At 45.1% G+C, this 20083-nt stretch overlaps 1 protein-coding gene across 2 annotated transcripts in view; it reads left to right on the forward strand.

The window, feature by feature from the left end:
• The first annotated feature begins 2181 nt into the window (after positions 1-2181).
• MRPL11 (mitochondrial ribosomal protein L11) overlaps positions 2182-20083 on the forward strand; it is a 78695-nt gene continuing 60793 nt past the window's right edge. Inside the window, exons 1-2 of one of the 2 annotated variants that reach the window (XM_075837367.1) lie at positions 2182-2317; positions 19456-19580. In XM_075837367.1, coding sequence (XP_075693482.1) covers positions 19458-19580 — 123 coding nt within the window. In that variant the 5' untranslated portion in view covers positions 2182-2317; positions 19456-19457. The remainder of the gene's footprint in view (positions 2318-19455; positions 19581-20083) is intronic. The other variant, XM_075837368.1, reaches the window with a different exon arrangement.

A 20083-nucleotide genomic window follows, 5' to 3' on the forward strand; every position in this document is an offset into this window, starting at 1 on the left:
GATGAGCTGCAAACACCTTAAGGCCTCATTCACACGACAGGGTTTCCCGGCCAGGTGCCGGCCGTTCATAAATCGGCACCCGGCCGCATTAGGAATAATAGACCCCTAATTCACACGACCGATTTTTTGAAGGCCGGGTACCCGGCTCCCATAGAAGTCTATGGGGCCGGGTAATACACGGCCATCACCGGAATGTGTCCCGAGTGATGGCCGGGTTTTCCGTCGCTTGCGCTCTATCTCCTCCTCCTCACAGCGCAGAGTGCATGTGAGGAGGAGGAGTTGATGCCATTCGGACGAATGGCTGTACACTGTGTGGCAGGCCCGGGGTGTACAGCAGGTGCAAGGGAGCGCTGCGCTGGCTCCCTTCCCCTGCTTGTTTTAAAAGCGCCCTGGCCCGGTGACACCTTCCATGGCGCCGCTAGCAGCTGCTGCTGCTACTACTGTAGCGACGCCACTATAGCAGAGCAGGGAGGTATCTGCCCGCTCTGCTATGTGCTAGCCCCACTTTAGCTCCTTGAAGGAGCGGAATCCCCGTGTTTTCGGGGATTCCGCTCCTGGACAGAGCGCTTGATGTCTCTGTCCATATCTGGGGAGTGACATCAGGGGAAACTCCTGAAGCGGAATCCCCGAACACATGGGAATTCCCCTTCAGGAGTTGCCGCTGATGTCACTGTCCAGATCGGCCCGGCCCGGAACGGATGCAAAACTTAATGCAAACCGGCCGGGCAAAATGGCCGATTTTACCGGCCGACACTCGGGCGGGACCCTGTCGTGTGAATCCTGCCTTAATGTAGCGATCGCTTTTGACGGCTGCATTTAAGGGGTTAATGGCGGGGATTGAAACTAACTTCGGTCCCCGCCGTTACAGCAGGATGTCAGCTGTAAGATACAGCTGACATCCAGGGATGATGGCACCGACTCAGCTTCTGAGCCAGTGCCATGCATTTGTCGTAAGCACTGGCTTTCCCTGACGTATACTCACGACAAATGTCGGGAAGGGGTTAAATCTCATCTACTTTGCTGTTACTTGAATACGCTGCGGAATTTACGTACAGAAAATGTGGACGCTAATTCCGTTGTGTTTACGCTGTTTGAACAAATCTCATGCACACGCTGCGTAAACGATAAGTGTAAAAAACGCTCAGAAATTGACCTGTGTGTTTTTGTAATCCGCAGCATGTCAATTATATTTGCGTAACCGCTGCTTTTTTTGTTGTGGGTTTTTCCCATTGAATTCAGTGGAATAGCAGTTGTTGCAATTTTTGCGGCGGAAAAGCTGCAATTCCTCCACAAAAATGTCAACTTACCCATAATTCTCTGCTCCTGCGTTCAAATGGGATAAAACGTCATCCCTGGAGGCTGGGCTGCAGGATGACATTGGGACGCGTCGCCAGTTTTCCACAGCGGACGTTCCGGGCAAAAAATTGCACCACAATTTGGTGCAGTTTTTCAGGGAGAATTCCCTGCGGCTGCCAGGGCAGATATGGTGTGTGTTTTTACTCAGCATAGCCGCCTTGGTTCAACATACCCTAAAACCGCCAGCCCTGGCGATCTCACCAGGCGATCAGGAGGCAATGGAAATTTCCCTCCTTTGTGATGCCGCAATTTGTTGCGACATTAAAAAGGGTAAAGAGCTCAGAGCAAGTCCCTCATGAAAGAGGCTGTCACCAGTTTCATACTTCCCTATCTCCTACCTAATCTAATAGGCGCCAGGTTGTAGATAAAGATTAGCTACAGAGCTATCTAGTAATAGTCATGCAGGACTGTGGGGAATATCTGTCAATGCACCTAGACCACAGACTGTCACAAAACAGCTATGTCATTTATAACTCTGGCTCAAACTGAGAACTGAACTGTGTTCAGTAGCTGCTTTCATAACACTATCACCGTTTCGTCTTATTTATGCATACATTTGTATTTCCTGTCAGCCTGAAGGATGGAGCTCAAGCTACACTTAAATGTCTCCTTCCATCGCACACTTACGCCAACGTTTGTGCCTATTGCGCTTCCCCTACTTTCCATTCCTATACTTCGCTATTCCAGCCAGTCGGCATTGTAGGAAGTGGACGTATTGGAACAGATTGTCCAATGAGAAGCGAGTATTGCGCAGCCGGCTCTCGTCGAGGGTATTGATAGGTGCATGACGATTGTCGAGGCTCCGCCCACTTTTCCTAGCGTCCAATAAGCTATCTTGTCAAAAATGCTTTCTGTCGCATGGTAAAGTTGCCCGTGGTTGAAGGTCGGAAAGTGTCTCTGTGGGCTGTGATACAGAAGCGTTGCAGAATTCTTAATTGAGGCCCCGGATTCTGGTAGTCAGGTAGGCCCAGGTGTCGCTTTTAGAGGGGGAAAAAAGCATATTATAAATAATAATGTGTACAAAGATCTCTTCTCTTGTTACAGATCCGCTTATTTCCATGAAGAGGTTCTCCAAAACTTAAAGGGGTTTTCCTCCTTCTGACAAGTGATGACCTATCCACTTGTACAAACACGGCTTCCCCTTCACTTCTACTTGCTCTTTGTGAATCGACGACACAGATGTATCGGCGATTCACAGGATTGCAGCCTTCTCCCATTGAAGTGAATTGGTGAAGGCTGCAAGACTGTGAATCACTGCACCCCCTTCAAAACAGCTGATCGGCGGGGGTCCCAGGAGTCGGACCCTGAGCGATCAGCTATTGATGGCCTATCCTGACGATAGGTCATAAATTTTTAGGGACTGGGAAAACCCCCTTTAAACTGTGGTAACTGAGATATACAGTATTGTGCTGGGGAGGGGGATTTCCTGTGTCTTTTCCGTTAATGAGGGGTGCGCTTTATAAGGCCTGTTCACATCACGTTTTTCCACTTCCGTTGGAGGTATACGTTGGAGTCCGCACGTATACTTCCGACGGAAGTCACTGACTTATCCCACTGTATAAAAAGTTGAGGACCGCATCAGTATGGCAAAAATATAATTGTGTTTATTAACATCCCAAATATATAAGAAACAGCTAAGTTTCGACTCCGCAGGAGCCTTACTCATTCTTGAGAAGGGCTCCTGCGGAGTCGAAACGTAGCTGTTTTTGATATATTTGGGATGTTAATAAACACTTTTATTTTTGCCATACTGATGCTGTCCTCAACTTATCTATACGGGTTGTCTGTCTGGATGGGATTTCTGGACATGGAATTTGCATCTTCTTCTCAATATTGAAGTGGAAAGAATTTGATCAAGTGAGTGCTGTGGAATATTTTTTACAATTGTATCCCACTCTATAGGCGTGCGGTGGGATACGTCGCCCAAAATCCCCGGGCACAGTGATACATTGGGCGCTGAGCCTGGGGAAGCCCTTGTTGTCACTGTCCTTATATGGACAGTGATGTCAGGTGCTTTCAACTATGGAGTCTCGGCCAGAGCATTGCAAGTACTCTGGCCGGCCACTCATGTCTTGGGAAAGCCCTTGACGTCACTGTTCATGTATGGACAGTGATGTCAGGGGCTTTGAGATGCTGGAAACCTCGGCCAGAGCGTCGGCAACGCTCTGTCTGGTGATTCCGCTGCTGTAGCAGCTCTTGATGTCACTCATGTCAGGGGCTTCTCCAGTCCCGGAGTGCTCGGCCAGAGCGTGACTGATGCTCTGGCCGGGGATTCTGTATTTGAAAGCCCCTGACATCACTGTCCATACATGGACAGTGACGTCAGGGGCTTTTCTGTGGCCGGAATACCCGGGCCGTGCGCTATCCGTCACACATAGGCTCCCATGTAAAAAAAAAAGTATACTCCTTTTTTTTTTGCAGGATCCCTCAGGAAGGAATAGCGTAGTATACTACGTTTTTCCATTCTCCAAAAAAAGGTATACCCATGTATACCAGCCCGACGGAGGCCAAAAGGACAAGCTTTTCGACTTTGTCAGGCAAATGGAGCCCTATGGACACAATTAGCGTGTACGTAGGGAGCTTTCCCTACGTGCACGCTAAACGTAGGGCGAAAACATGATGTGAACGGGGCCTTCGATGTATAGCTTTATAGCATCTCTCATGAGTAAAACACACACTCACTTTATCTCTTATGTTATTATTTCATTATCCTGGCTACCCCTATATATCTAGTGCAGACTGTGTTCATAGAGAAACAAGGAGCCCTGAGAGCGATTGAATGCAGAGACACTAGAATGCTGAACTTGCTGCATAGCTATGAACCATGAAAAGGCATTTAGGGGTAACTCAACCCCTATCCCTCATGTTGAATATATCAATCATGTTTAGATGTATTATGGGTGAAATTTCTCTGCAAGTATATAATATTACTTTACCATTTCCTTCCATCACTTTAATTAGGAACTACATGTATATCAAACTTGATATGTCATAGGGACATATCAAAAGTTTGGATCGGTGGGGGACCGGGCTCTGAGACCCACACCATTGCGGAAACAAAGGTGTAGAAGCGCTCATCTGAGCACTTTGGTCTTTTGGCTGTGATCAGCGATCATCGTCAGGCTGAAGACTGCTCACATAGATCACATTCTATGTAAACCATCTTCATCCTGACGATGGGCGCTGATCACATCCAAAGTTGCAGGGCGTTCAGATGAGCGCTTCTGCACCTTCGTTTTTAATGGCTGTCACATGGCCATTTTCAGAACAATGAATTTCTGTGGGTGTATTCACACAGCAGTTTTTTTTAATAGTCCAAGAGGACTGGCCGTCAAAAAATAGAACGTGTTCAATTTTGTCTGTTTTCACGACCCGACGACCCTCTTAGAATTCAATGGAACCGCTTTTAACCCCTTCCCGCTGCAGCCGGTTTCAGATTTTCATTTTCGTTTTTTCCTCCCCACCCTCCAAAAGCCATAACTTCTTTATTTTTCCGTCTATATAGTCATATGAAGGCTTGATTTTTGCGGGACGAGTTGTAGTTTTTCATAGCACCATTTATTGTGTCATATAATGTACTAGGAAATGGGGAAAAAATTATTTGTGGGGTAGAAAATGAAAAAAACAGCGATTCCTCCATGGTTTTTTGCGCGTAGTTTTTACGGAATTCACTGTGCAATTATAACAACATGTTAACTTTATTCTGTGGGTCAATACGATTACGGCAATACCTAATATATATAGTTTTTTTGTAAAAAAAGGAAATGTATTTTGTGTCGCCAAATTCCGAGAGCCATAACTCTTTTTTTCTTTTTCCGTCGATTAAGTGGTATGAGGGCTTATTTTTTTGCGGAATAAGCTGTAGTTTTTAATAATACCATTTTGGGGTACATGCGACGGTTTGATCTCTTTTTATTTAATTCTTTTGTAGGAGATGAGGTGACCAAAAAACTGTGATTCTGGCGTTTACAATTTTTATCTTTTTACGGCGTTCACCGTGCGGGTTAAATAATGATATATTGTAATAGTTTAGACTTTTACGGACGAGGCGATACCAATTATGTTTATTAATTTTTTTACTATGCTCTAGGGGGGAAATGGGAAAAGGTTTTCTTTTTTTTTACTTTTTAATTTAACTTTTTTTTTAAATAAAAAGAAAAAACTTTATTTAACTAATTTTTCGTTTAGGCAGGGCTTAATAGGTGCACAAAGATGGCGGATCTGGGGGCCTTCATTAGGCCCCCAGGCAGCCATAGCAACCATCAACCCCCCCCCCGCGATTGCGTTGCGGGGGGCGCGATGAGCTGTTAGAGTGGGTCGTCCCCTCTTTCTAACGATTTAAATGCTGCGGTCGCTATTGACCGCGGCATTTAACGAGTTAAACGAGCAGGATCGCGCTCCAGCGCGATTCCGCTCGTTACTCTGAAGTGTCGGCTGTAACAAACAGCCGACACCGACATCGTATGGAGCGGGTTCACTCCGTGAGCCCGTTCCATACTTCCCCCTACCCGACTTTGGCGTATGGATACGTCAAATGTCGGGAAGGGGTTAACAGCCATTTTTCATAAATCAATCCTAGGGACACCGTTAAAAACTGATCATGGCCCTTACAAGGGGACTCCCTGGGCACAGTGCTACTTTAAGCTCTAAGCCCGGGGAAGCCCCTGATGCCGCTGTCAATATATGGATAGCATCGCAAGTTTTCTGGGGGGACTCCTGCATTGGGAAAGCGCTTGACATCACTGTCCATACAGGGGTATGCTAATACATTGTAAGTAAAAAATAATTTTGGAAATAAAGTTATCCCTTAATAAGATGAAAAAAAAAGTCATAAAAAGAAAGATCCAAAAAGTCATCATTTTAAATAAAATATATTTTATTCCCCATATATTCCATAAAATAAAAAGTATACATATTCGGTATCAACACGACCGCAAATGCCTGTCCCAAGGTGGGCCCCAATTTAACAGGTCATTTATCGTGAAACACAAACAGGATAAAAAATAAACAAAAAAAACCACAATGCTGAGAATTGCTTTTTACTATATTCACGCGGTAAAAATAAAATATATAACTTGCATAGTGAATTTTTTCTACTTCCAAACCACGCAAAAACAAAATACTATTTTTCCCGCATAAAACAAGGCTTCATACAGCCACGTCAATAAAAAAAATAGTTATGGCTGCTGAAAGGCAGAGGCAAAAACTGAAAAATGGAGCTGGTCATTAACCCCTTAATGACCAGCCTATTTTAGACCTTTAATGACCAGGCTATTTTTTCCGTTTTTCCATCGCAGCATTCCAAGGGCTATAACTCTTTTATTTTTGCGTCGACATCGCTGTATAAGGTCTTGTTTTTTGCGGGACAAGTTGTATTTTTTAATAGCACCATTTTGAGGGACATATTATTTATTGATTAACTTTTATTAACTTTTTTTGGGGGGGAATAGAAAAAAATCTGAAATTTCGCCACTCTTTTTTGCGTCCTAAATCTACGCCGTTTACCATGTGGTATAAATAACACAATACGTTTATTCAGCGGGTTGTTACGATTGCAACGATACAAAATTTGTATAGTTTTTGTATGTTTTACTACTTTTACGCAGTAAAAACGCTTTTTTTTTTCAAAATTATTTGTTTTTGCGTCTCCATATTTGAAGAGCCGTAACGTTTTTATTTTTTGCCGATGCAGTTGTATGAGGGCTTTTTTTTTGCGGGACGACTTGTAGTTTTTCTTGGTACCATTTTGGAGTAGATGCGACTTTTTGATCACTTTTTAATCACATTTTTTTAAAGTCAGGATTCACAGAAAACAGCAATTTTTCTGTTTTTTTATTTAATTTTTTACGGCGTTCACCGTGCGGGTTAAGTAATGTAATAGCTTTATATTCGGGGTCGTTACGGACGCGGCGATACCAAATATGTGTAACTTTTTTACTTTATTTTGGGTTTTTAATAGTAAAGCATTTTGTAAGGGGAAAAAGTGGGTTTTTCATTTTTTTTTTTTTCACATTTTTTTTTAAATTAACTTTATTAAACTTTTTTTTTTTTACTTTTTCACTAGTCCCACTAGGGGACTTTAATATGCGATTCTGCGATCGCTATTATAATACACTGCAATACTTCTGTATTGCAGTGTATTATGCCTGTCCGTTTAAAACGGACAGGCATCTGCTAGGTCATGCCTGCGGCATGATCTAGCAGGCATTCATTACTGGTAGACCTGGGGGCCTTTATTAGGCCCCCGGCTGCCATTAGAGACACTGACACTCGGCGATCGTATCGCCGGGTGTCGGTGGGAGAGAGGGAGCTCCCTCCCTCTCTCCAAAACCACTCAGATGCGGTGCTCGCTATTGCGCACCGCATCTGAGGGGTTAAACGGGTGAGATCGATACTAATATCGATCTCACCCGGCAGAGCAGGGATGCCCCCAGCCCTCAGCTGCCTCTAGCAGCTGAGAGCAGGGAGATTTGACAGCTCCCTGCTCTGTTTACTTATTTCGATGTGAGGTGGCATCATCGGCATGGTCCTGTTCAAAGTGCGCCACAGCTCTCTCAAGATCAAGCTTACATAAGGAGTCTTGCAGGAGGGATTCATTGAGCCTCCACGTGAAAGAGCCCCTCGATTTGGAGAGTAAGGTGATGGCACAGAAGACAGGCGCATGGTCCGACAACAAAATATTCCCAATACCCGACAAGGTAATTTGAGAGAGCAAACTATGATTTGAAAAAATGTAGTCAATCCTACTATAGGAGTTATGTACATGGGAGAAGGTGTAGTCCCTGTCCGACGGGTGTGCCAACCTCCATACGTTGCAGAGCTGCATATCATGGAAGAGTTTCTTAATCCTATTCAGTTTATGTGCCATGCTAGATCTCCCAGAGGAGGTATCCCAAGATGGGTTAAGGGGTATGTTAAAATCACTGCATAAGAGCAAGCTCCCTCTCTTGAACACTTGCAGTACCTCTAGTGTCTTAATTAAAAATGCAACCTGGTTTATATTTGGGGCATATAAACTCGCAATCGTGTATATTTGTTCCCCGATATCACATGTAATAAAGAGGAAACGTGCGTCGGGGTCCGCTTGGACCTGTAGGACTTTGTGGGGGAGAGACTTGTGGATAAAAATAGAGACCCCTTTCGTTTTGCCCTCGGGATTGGCACTATGGTACATGGATGTGTAATATCTGTTCTTCAGGTCAGGGAAGTGGTCTGTGTGGAAGTGGGTTTCTTGTAGGCAGACAATATGTGCTTTCTGTTTGTGCATTGCATAAAGGACTTGGGACCTCTTCTGGGGAACATTAAAACCCTGCACATTGAACGAAGCCACAGTTATATCAGTCATCTTGCCAAGGGGCAATCAATCTATGCCTCGTCTGTCACGTCAAAAATATGTAAAAATAAGTAAAGTAAGAGGACAAGAAAGGAAAAGATAAGAAAAGCAACAAGATCAGGCGACAGTAGATACTGTCAGCAGCGTAATCTAACAGTGAAGCGCACTCGCGCTAATTCTTTACTAGTAGACTAGTTTAACCCGATGGGGGAGGGGGGGGGGGTAGACCAGCGAGCAATTACCCCCTCCGAGGGACCAGGTCTTATCCCATAAATCAAACAGTAACGTATTAAACAGGAGAATGCAAATGACATATCGAGGAGAAAGAAAAACAGTGGTATAGATATTCAATCACATCAACAACAGCAACATATTCACCAACTGGATGTAGATAGAGAAGCATAGGTGAAAAGTTAGCGATCCCGGGGTCGTCTCGGTGGTGTGAGGGGTCTGCGACGCAGGCGCGGTGGCCTCGGTGAGGATGGCCGCTCAAGAGCAATCCTCAAGTCCCAAGAGGCGGCAGATGACGGCGAGCCCGACGGCTCTCGGAGGAAATCCTCCCAAGCTGGGAGGGACATCTGCGGCAGTTCTAGCTCTTGTAGAAAAGTAGGAAGCTCCTCCGGTACAGCAAGACTTGCCATCGTGTTACCCTATTTCACGTGGAGAGCGATAGGGAATCCCCATCTATAAGGAATGTTCCGAGATTGGAGGACCGATAGTAGTGGTTTCAAGAGTGCTCTTTGTCGCAGAGTGTGCCGCGAAAGATCTGCAAACAGTGAGATCGTTGCTCCATCGAAGTCAATGGTCGGAAGAGCCCTTGCTTGTTGCATAATCTCCTCTTTGACTGCAAAGTAATAGATACGGCAAATTACGTCCCGGGTTCTGCTTGGATCAATACTACGGGCTCTGAGCGCTCGATGGGCTCGGTCAATTTCGATGTGGGACTCCACGGGTTTCTTCATGAGGCTGTTGAAGATTCCTCTAAGAGTGGGAAGGAGGTCAGCCGTGCGTGTAGCTTCTGGGAGGCCGCGAACTCGGATGTTATTCCTTCTATTTCTATTCTCCAGGTCGTCGTCTTGTGACGCCAGAAAACGTTGTTGCGCAGCTTGGGTCTCAGTAACCATTTCCAACTTCTGTACGGATTTATAGATGTGGCTTTTAAACGCCTCCAATTCTTCTACTCGGACATGCAGCGCCGTGACCTCACCTTTTTACTCTTTGAAGATCTTGACTCCAAGCTGCTTTAAGGTCTGCAGCTAAGAGAGACATGTCATTCTTTGTAGGTAGGAGGGCAAGTAGAGCTTGTAGTTCCGGATGTCCCCTCAGGGTAATCGCTGCCTCATCAGGAGGGGGCAACCCCGGCATGGTTCTCACTCCCGTATCCTCCTTAGGTGGCCTGAGGCGACGGGGATCACGGCCCGATTCACAGACAGGTAAGGGGGCTGCATCCGCACAAAAAGAGCCCTGCTCCCTGCTACTCTCTGGCAGATAGCTCGGCTGGTGTGTGTAGAGCGATTTCTTCGCCAGTGGGCTCAGGCCCCTGTCGGCACCTCCTGGATGCATCGGAGAGAGTAGCGGGCTAGCAGGAGAGGGCGACACATATTGCACAGGGGAGAGTGTAGAGGAAGATGCCACATGCTCCGGCGGCTGGGGAGCTGCAACTGCCGCCGCCCAGCCCTGCTGTCCCGTGAGCTGGTGATGACGCAGACCCTGCTCTAATTCCCCTGTAGCGGAGAGCTGTGTTTCGGGGCAAGTGGCTTGAGCCGACTCACCCTCTACAGAGTCCACCGAGGTGGTCTCTGGGTCCGGCTCCAGTTCCGGACGAGGCGCCTCTGCCTCGTGGTCCGAGCAAGATGGCGCCTGCAGGCTTACGAACCCGGCGCCTTCTTCGTCCGGGTCTGCCAGCTCTTGGAGCGGCTGGAAAAAGTTGCGGATGGGTACGTCAGATGTGCCCAGTGTCTGCGGACATTTGAGAGAGCTACGGGTCTTTGCTTTCCCCATGTTAGTGGTGTAAACTCCCGGTGTTCACGGACCTGGTCTGGAGCTCTCTCTAGGTGCGTCCGCTCGCCAGTGCGCCTAGCCACACCCCTGATAGATTTTTAAAAAAATAAAAAGCACTGCTGTCATCTACATTATAGCGCCCATCTCCTTATGTAGGAGATAGGACACTTATAATGTTGTGACATAGCCTCTTTAAGGTTTAAAATAGGTTGATTGAAGTTTGTTTGTCTGTTCTCTTTTTTTCACTTTGTTTTGAGTATGGTCCAAGGAGTATGCGTTTCAGTGGTCTGCGCGTACAAAGTCACGGGCACAGCTTATATATATATATATATATATATATATATATATATATATATGTATATGTGTGTTATATAAATGGGGATGCGCTTTGCATTGTATTCAATGATGGTTTTGTCTATTGTAATGTGGTAATCTCCTTTGAATATCATTATACTTATTCCACCGATGTGTTAATTCACCACCGTTACAGTGAATGTACGTGGAGTTAATCATAGTGTAATTTCTTACAAGCTGTTTGCTCCTCCCTGTAGTGAGTGACTCGCTGCCCGGGCAGAGGGGTTTTGCGCATGCATGCTCATCCCGCCCGGAGTCACGGCCTCCGGCGTTACCGCTGACGCGCCTCACTTGTGATCTTTTCGCGTCTTACGTTGCTGCCTGGCGTCCAGGTGTCCGTATACCAGGCAGGATGGGCACGCATGGTGCCTTATCATTTGTCTACTTTATTAACTTCTGGTGAGAAGGATCACATCTAATTGGCTGGCTGATATTTATTAGGTTGCTCTGGACTCCCTGGCACCACCCACAGACGAAGGCTTTGGGCCTGAAACGCGCGTCTGGGTGGGAAACCAGGCAGGTTTTCTGTTCCTACACTGATGGGTAAGGGGCCATTCATATATGTCCGGCGTCCACTTCATTTTACCTCCGGCGTGTTGAAGAAAAGCCGGAGGCAAACTGAAACTAAAACGGATCCCATAGTTTTCTATGGGATCTGCAATCGAAGAAAGGAACTGCAGCACTCAAGATAATCCAAAGAAGTGTATTTGATTTATTCACCAAGCATAAAAACACTTGCAACGTTACAACCCATGAATGGATCTTCATCAAGCATGATAAAGACCCATTCATGGGTTGAAACATTGCAAGTGTTTTTATGTTTGGTGAATAAATCAAATACACTTCTTTGGATTATCTTGAGTGCTGCAGTTCCTTTCTTCGATTGCGTATTGATTGTATCCCTTGGACCTGGGATTCTTTGCTGCGTGCACCACCCATGTTTGGGGAGTTGTCCTTTCACACTGAAGAATTTTTTTGTGGCTGTGCTGCTGTTTTCCTGAATTTCTATGGGATCTGTTCTGGCACGGAGGACATCAGTTGTGGCGCGGCGCCAGATCTAAAAATGGTTCTGGCTCCCAGGGAGGTCCGGCGCCGTATCCTATCTATATTAATGGTGGCTGGGTGCGGCGGGAAGGTGGATATAAGCTAGGAGCGGAATCCCCGTTCATAGCATTGCCAGGGATTCCGCTCCAGACGGGCTGCGCTGGCTCCCTTCCCCTGCTTGTTTCAGAAGCGCCTGGGCCCGGCGACTCAGCAGTCGCCTTTCCGTCCTGGCGCTCCTTCACTCACTGGCGTCGCTGCCGCTGTAGCAGCCTATTGCTGCTAGTGGCAACTCCGGGCATGAGGGCGCCCGTCGGGATGGGGGACGGGACCCCCCATGGCCGGCGGTGCCGCTAGCACTATAGCAGAGGCGGGAGGTATCTCCCTGCTCTATCTACTAGCGTCACTGTAGATCCCTGCAGGAGCGGAATCCCGTCTTTGTCCATATATGGACAGTGAAATCAGGGGGAACTCCTGAAGCGGAATCCACGTCCACATCGTTGACACACAGCTCCCCAGTAGATAATCTACAGGGGCATGTGTGGCACTATATACCAGGGGGGTTGGCACTAAAGAGGGTGCAGCGGTATTATCTACAGGGGGTGTGTGGCACTATATACAGGGGCACATATTCAGAGCCTAGACCACCATTTTGTGGACCATTGTGGTAAAAACTGATGACCACTAACGACAACTGATGGTTTTGTAGTAAAAACCGTGAAAAAGCCTGATGGCAACTGATACATTTTTGCATCAGTTGTAATCACTTGAGAGACAAATAAACTGATGTGGTTACAACTGATATATGTGAACGCACCCTCAGGCCTTATTCACACGACCGGGTCCGAGTGAAAACGTTTTCCCGGCCGTTTTGCATCCGTTCCGATTCTGTTATGGGCCGTGTTGCAGTTTTTAACGGCCAATTTTGACCTGTTTTGCATCAGTTTTTTTTTTTCCCTGTCCGTTTTTAAAATCGGATGAATTTAATTTGTACATTTTATGCCCCACACTTCCCTCTGTAGATACTGCCACACAGCCCCCCCTTGTAGGCAGTGCCACACAGCCCCCCCTCTATTTCACGATACCAGAATTTGGATTTCGATACCGATACTTCGTTTAGTATTGACATTTCGATAACAATTCGATACTTTGCCAACAGTAATAATAATAAAAAAAAGTTCTTCCATTTTCTGATGTGAGGCGCGTGGTGTGATGATGAATTTAAAGAGGCTCTGTCACCAGATTTTGCAGCCCCTATCTGCTATTGCAGCAGATAGGCGCTGCAATGTAGATTACAGTAACGTTTTTATTTTTAAAAAACAAGCATTTTTGGCCAAGTTATGACCATTTTCGTATTTATGCAAATGAGGCTTGCAAAAGTACAACTGGGCGTGTTGAAAAGTAAAAGTACAACTGGGCGTGTATTATGTGCGTACATCGGGGCGTGTTTACTACTTTTACTAGCTGGGCTTTCTGAAGAGAAGTATCATCCACTTCTCTTCAGAACGCCCAGCTTCTGGCAGTGCAGATCTGTGACGTCACTCACAGGTCCTGCATCGTGTCAGACGAGCGAGGACACATCGGCACCAGAGGCTACAGTTGATTCTGCAGCAGCATCAGCGTTTGCAGGTAAGTAGCTACATCGACTTACCTGCAAACGCCGATGCTGCTGCAGAATCATCTGTAGCCTCTGGTGCCGACACGATGCAGGACTTGTGAGTGACGTCACAGATCTGCACTGCCAGAAGCTGGGCGTTCTGAAGAGAAGTGGATGATACTTCTCTTCAGAAAGCCCAGCTAGTAAAAGTAGTAAACACGCCCCGATGTACGCACATAATACACGCCCAGTTGTACTTTTACTTTTCAACACGCCCAGTTGTACTTTTGCAAGCCTCATTTGCATAAATACGAAAATGGTCATAACTTGGCCAAAAATGCTCGTTTTTTTAAAAATAAAAACGTTACTGTAATCTACATTGCAGCGCCTATCTGCTGCAATAGCAGATAGGGGCTGCAAAATCTGGTGACAGAGCCTCTTTAACCTCCATGCAAAAAAATTGATGCAAAAAAATAGTTGCGCAGGTTATTACAGCCGAGCCAATACTGAATGTGTGAATATTTTATGTATTGAGACTTCTTTTAATGTTTATTGTAAAAAAGGTGTACATCGCGTTCCAAATTATTATGCAAATGTTATTTTTCGCTGATTTTCCTAAATAGTCGATGCAAATGACAGTCAGTATAATCTTCAAGCCATCAACCGTTGGAGTATAATGCGAATTTTATTGAACAAATCTCCTAATGATAACAGATTTTTTTTTTTTTTTTTAGAAATAAAAAACTCAAAATGCACTGTTTCAAATTATTATGCACAACAGAGATCAAAACATTTTAAAGGTTGTAAAGAGAACTAAAATGGTAATTTGTTGAATTTGCAGCATCAAGAGGTCATATTTACAGAAATCAAAAGCTCTTTCAATAAAAAAAAAATTAAACAGGCCAAGTTACATGTTAACATAGGACTCCTTCTTTGATATCACCTTCACAATTCTTGCATCCACTGAATTTGTGAGTATTTGGACAGTTTCTGCTTGAATATCTTTGCAGGATGTCCGACTAGCCTCCCAGAGCTTCTGTTTTGATGTGAACTGCCTCCCACCCTCATAGATATTTTGCTTGAGGATGCTCCAAAGGTTCTCAATAGGGTTGAGGTTAGGGGAACATGGGGGCCACACCATGAGTTTCTCTCCTTTTATGCCCATAGCAGCCAATGACACAGAGGTATTCTTTGCAGCATGAGATGGTGCATTGTCATGCATGAAGATAATTTTGCTACGGAAGGCACGGTTCTTCTTTTTGTACCACGGAAGAAAGTGGTCAGTCATAAACTCTACGTACTTTGCAGAGGTCATTTTCACACAGTCAGGGACCCTAAAGGGGCCTACCAGCTCTCTCCCCTCGATTCCAGCCCAAAACATGACTTCGCCACCTCCTTGCTGACGTCGCAGCTTTGTTGGGACATGGTGGCCATTCACCAACCATCCACTACTCCATCCCTCTGGACCATCCAGGGTGGCACGGCACTCATCAGTAAACCACACGGTTTGAAAATTAGTCTTCATGTATTTCTGAGCCTACTGCAACCGTTTCTGCTTGTGAGCATTGCTTAGGGGGGGCCGAACTATAGCTTTATGCACACTTGCAAACCTCTGGAGGATCCTATACCTTGAGGTTTGCGGGACTCCAGAGGCACCAGCGGCTTCAAATACCTGTTTCCTGCTTTGCAATAGCATTTTAGCAGCTGCTCTCCTAATCCTATTAATTTGTCTGGCAGAAAACTTCCTCATTATGCCTTTATCTGAACGAACTCGTCTGTGCTCTGAATCAGCCACAAATCTTTTCATAGTACGATGATCACGCCTAAGTATTCTTGAAATATCCAATGTTTTCATACCTAGTGCAATACCTTGGACAAGTTCACGCTTTTCGGCAGCAGAGAGATCCTTTTTTCTTTCCCATATTGCTTGAAAACTGTGGCCTGCTTAATAATGTGGAACATCCTTCTTAAGTAGTTTTTCCTTTGATTGGGCACACCTGGCAAACTAATTATCACAGGTGTCTGAGATTGATTACAATGATCCAAAGAGCCCTAAGACACAATACCACCCATGAGTTTCATTGAAAAACTAATAATTAAATGTTTAGGACACTTAAATCCAATGTGCATAATAATTTGGAACACGGTGTATGTGGATTTTTTTTTATTTAACATTACTTTGTTTTTACTTTATTTTTTAAACTTTAATGTACTGGCATATATCTATATGCCAGTACATTAGCCTGTGTACTGATAGTACACAGGCAGTTGTTAGGACATATCTAAGTATGCCCTAAAAGGAAATATGGTGAGACCGCCCTGGGGTCCTTCAATGGACCCTGGGCTGTCTGCCCATATATGGTATGTCCCTCAATCGCTTCACAGGAATTCCCTGTGACACGATCCAAGGGGCATCCCCCCTTCTCATTTTCCCCTGAATGCTGCAGTCAGCTGTGATCGCAGCATTCACGGGAATAGCGGCGGAGATGAGCGGTTTCTCTGATCTCCGCCGTTATAGAGCGGGACTGCGGCTGTGTAATACAGTCATTGCCCCACTCCTGACAGGAAGTGCGTGCGTGGTCAGCATGAGGTGATGCGGCCGCTCTGCACTAATGAGCGCAGGCACTGAAGGCAGGACATAGGGGTGTTTTGCAGTGCGCCCACCATGTTCTGTTTTCAGTGCCGCTGCACATTAGCGCCAGCTGCATCGCATTATCCTGACCCCGCGCATATGTTTTCAGGAGCGCGGCAATGATTGTATTACACAGCCGCAGTTCCGCTCTCATACATTCATGTGTTACTATACTGAGCTGTGCAGCCGCACAGCTAAGTATCGAAATACATGAAATAACGGTATCGAACCATTTGGGGATGCACAGTATTGAAACGGTAACGAAGATTCGATGCATCGTGCATCCCTACCCCCTGTAGGTAATGCCACACAGCCCCCCTGTAGGTAATGCCAGACAGACCCCTTGTACATAGTCACCTCCCATAGATGGCACCCCCCCCCTACTTTACTATAAGGGACTGCTCCAGGAGAAGTCCCTCACTTCACTGTCCATATATGGACAGTGAAGTGAGTGACTTCTCCTGGAGCGGATTCCCCGGCCACATCGCCGGGATTCCGCTTCAGAAGTCCCTGACGTCATTGTGTCCAATTGGGGAGGCCACTCCTACAGGGATCAAACAAATACCCTCCTCACATGCACTGCGCACTGAGGAGGAGGAGAAGGAGAGGGTGTTAGAGCGAGTGACGGAAGACACGGGCCGTCACTTGGAGCACATTCAAGTGATGGCCGTGTATTACCCAGCCCTATGGACTTCTATGGGGCCCGGGAGAACGGCCGAAAATAGGGCTTCCCGGGCAGTCAAAAAATCGGTCTTGTGAATAGCCCCATTATGGGTCTATTGTTCCTACTGCAGCCGTGTGACGACCGTTTTTTGAACGGCCGTCGCACGGCCGGGAAACCCTGTCGTGTGCACAAGGGCTAAGGTGTTCTTAGGCATAAAATAATACTTTATTTTCCATGTTCATTGTTTGCTGTTTGATAGATACTTACATTGTGACATCTACTTGGATGGACTCCCTATGATCATTGCTATCACAGATGTGGTGGATTTTTCCATTCATGATATTGGGATTCCGCCCTTCATGTTTAAATTATGCTTAAACTCTGTTCGTGCAAAGTGCTGTATGTATTGATACATGTGACATAGTACCCAAGTCTGTTTAGCTGGTTTACTTCTGGCATCCATTCTTCCATCCTGTGTTTTTAAACAAGTATTTTTTCACATTGTAATAACATTTACATTTACATTACGTTTTAGATTTATACTGGTGGATTATAGACTCCTCTTTCTTGTAGTTCTTCAGTTCCATTTATTGAGTTTCCACCATTCACAGCATGTGTAGATTGGGCTGCATGGGCCCGTCCCTCAACATATACTACATATTATAAATATGAACAAATTTTTATGATGGGGTTGGGGATTTTGGTTGTCCTCTATATTGGTTCTGTACCTTAATAAAAGAGCATGAAAAAAAATGAACTGGTTTTTTTTTTTTTTTTTTTTTGGTTTCTATCCGTTAAGACCTACAAAATGTATTGATACCTGCTCCAATTTTATATATAAAAAAGAAAGTTTAATTCAAAACACCCCGGTCATGAAAAGGTTGAATGGACTCCCGAAATGGTGAGGGGTCTTAAAGAGACTCTGTCACCACATTATAAGTGCCCTATCTCCTACATAAGGAGATCGGCGCTGTAATGTAGGTGACAGTAATGCTTTTTATTTAAAAAAACGATCTTTTTTTCACAACGTTAGGAGCGATTTTAGTTTATGCTAATGAGCTTTCTTAATGCCCAAGTGGGCGTACTTTTACTTTCGACCAAGTGGGCGTTGTACAGAGGAGTGCATGACGCTGACCAATCGGCATCATGCACTCCTCTCCATTCATTTACACTGCACTAGCGATATAGATATATCGCTATGTGCAGCCTCATACACACACCCTAACATTACTACAGTGTCCAGATACTGAATACACATGAAATCCAGCCTCGACGTCATGTGTACTCAGAATCCTGACACTTCTGACTCCTTTTTTTTTTTGTGAGATTCCGGCAAGTGAAACCAAATCTCGCGAGATCACGGAGCTAAACGAGATTTGGTTTCACTTGCATGAATTTCACAAAAAAAGAGTCAGAAGTGTCAGGATTCTGAGTACACATGACGTCCAGGCTGGATGGTCATGTGTATTCATTATCAGGACACTGTAGTAATGTTAGGGCTTGTGTATGTAGCTGCACATAGTGATATATCTATATCGCTAGTGCAGTGTAAATGAATGGAGAGGAGTGCATGATGCCGATTGGTCAGCGTCTTGCACTCCTCTGTACAACGCCCACTTGGTCGAAAGTAAAAGTACGCCCACTTGGGCATTAAGAAAGCTCATTAGCATAAACCAAAATCGCTCCTAACGTTGTGAAAAAAGATCGTTTTTTTAAATAAAAAGCATTACTGTCACCTACATTACAGCGCCGATCTCCTTATATAGGAGATAGGGCACTTATAATGTGGTGACAGTCTCTTTAAGATGGTCTTACACGGCCTGACGTGGGCCGGGTAAACGAGCGGCCATCCATGACACAGCTCATTGATCGGCGCTCGTTTGCTTCTTACACAAGGAGCTAGTATGAGGACGAGTTCTCGTTACTCCAATCGCTCGTCCCCATACATTTCTATTAAGTCATCAGCGCATCTCCCTGTTAACACAGGGAAATATGCTACTGACAACGATAATATTTTCGGCATTTAAAACAATACAATCAGCCTATGAAAGAGCGTTTGCTTCTTCATCGGCTGAACATTGCCCTGTTTATCCAGGGCAATGATCGGGAACGAGCGTTCTGTAAATGCTCATTTGCCCGATAGTTGGTCCATGTGAAAGGGCCCTTATTCTAAACGCCCACCATCACGCTGTTGCTCATGTTACACCAATCTACTCCTGTTGACACAGGAGAAAACACTTCCTTCAAAAGTGATTGCAACAGACTGGGTCTGCAGGAAGATATAAGTAGCATCTTTATACAGAGATGAGTGGTGCTACAATCTGGTTCTGACCTCCTAATATGATATTCGTACAAATTTTATTTACAGATCTGTAAAGGGAACACTTTCACGGATGTGTTATATTAGTATTATTATACACCGCTAACCATAAATGTCTGATATTGGTTTATATACTTTTTTTTTTTTTAACCACTAGATATGTCCAAGGCTTCCCGTGCAGTAAAAGCTGTGAAGAAAGTGGATATCTCTGGTGTGATTCGAGCACTAGTGGGAGCTGGACAGGCGGCACCTGGACCACCTTTGGGGCCCACCTTGGGACAGGTCTGTATGTCACCTGTATAGTAGGGTTGTCACGATACCAGAATTTGGACTTCAATACCGATACTTTGTGTAGTATTGCGATTCTCGATACCAAAAGGATACTTTGCCAACAACAATAATAATAAAAAATAAAAAAAAAGTTCTTAAAGGGAATGTGTTGCCAGCAAAACATGTTTTTTTTTTTTTTTTAATTAAGCATTTAGTGTGTAGGTGATTAAACATTGTTCAAATTTTTTTATTTTTTTCACGAGTCAGGAAATATTATAAATTAGATTCTAATTTATAATATTTCCCATTGCTGGTCACTAGATGGAGCTATTCCCAAAATTGCAGCATTGCATGTGGTAAAGCAACCACATTGCTTTTTGCTGCAAAATTGGGAAAAAAGCACTCGCTCTAGTGAGCTCTGAGAATCCCCCCCCTCCTTTATCCTGGCTAGTGCCGGGATAAACGAGGGGATTGAACGGTCTAACCTCCTACACTGTGTGTCGCCATTTTTTGAG

Source organism: Rhinoderma darwinii, chromosome 9, assembly GCF_050947455.1.
Source record: "Rhinoderma darwinii isolate aRhiDar2 chromosome 9, aRhiDar2.hap1, whole genome shotgun sequence".
In the NCBI taxonomy this organism is placed as follows: domain Eukaryota; kingdom Metazoa; phylum Chordata; class Amphibia; order Anura; family Rhinodermatidae; genus Rhinoderma; species Rhinoderma darwinii.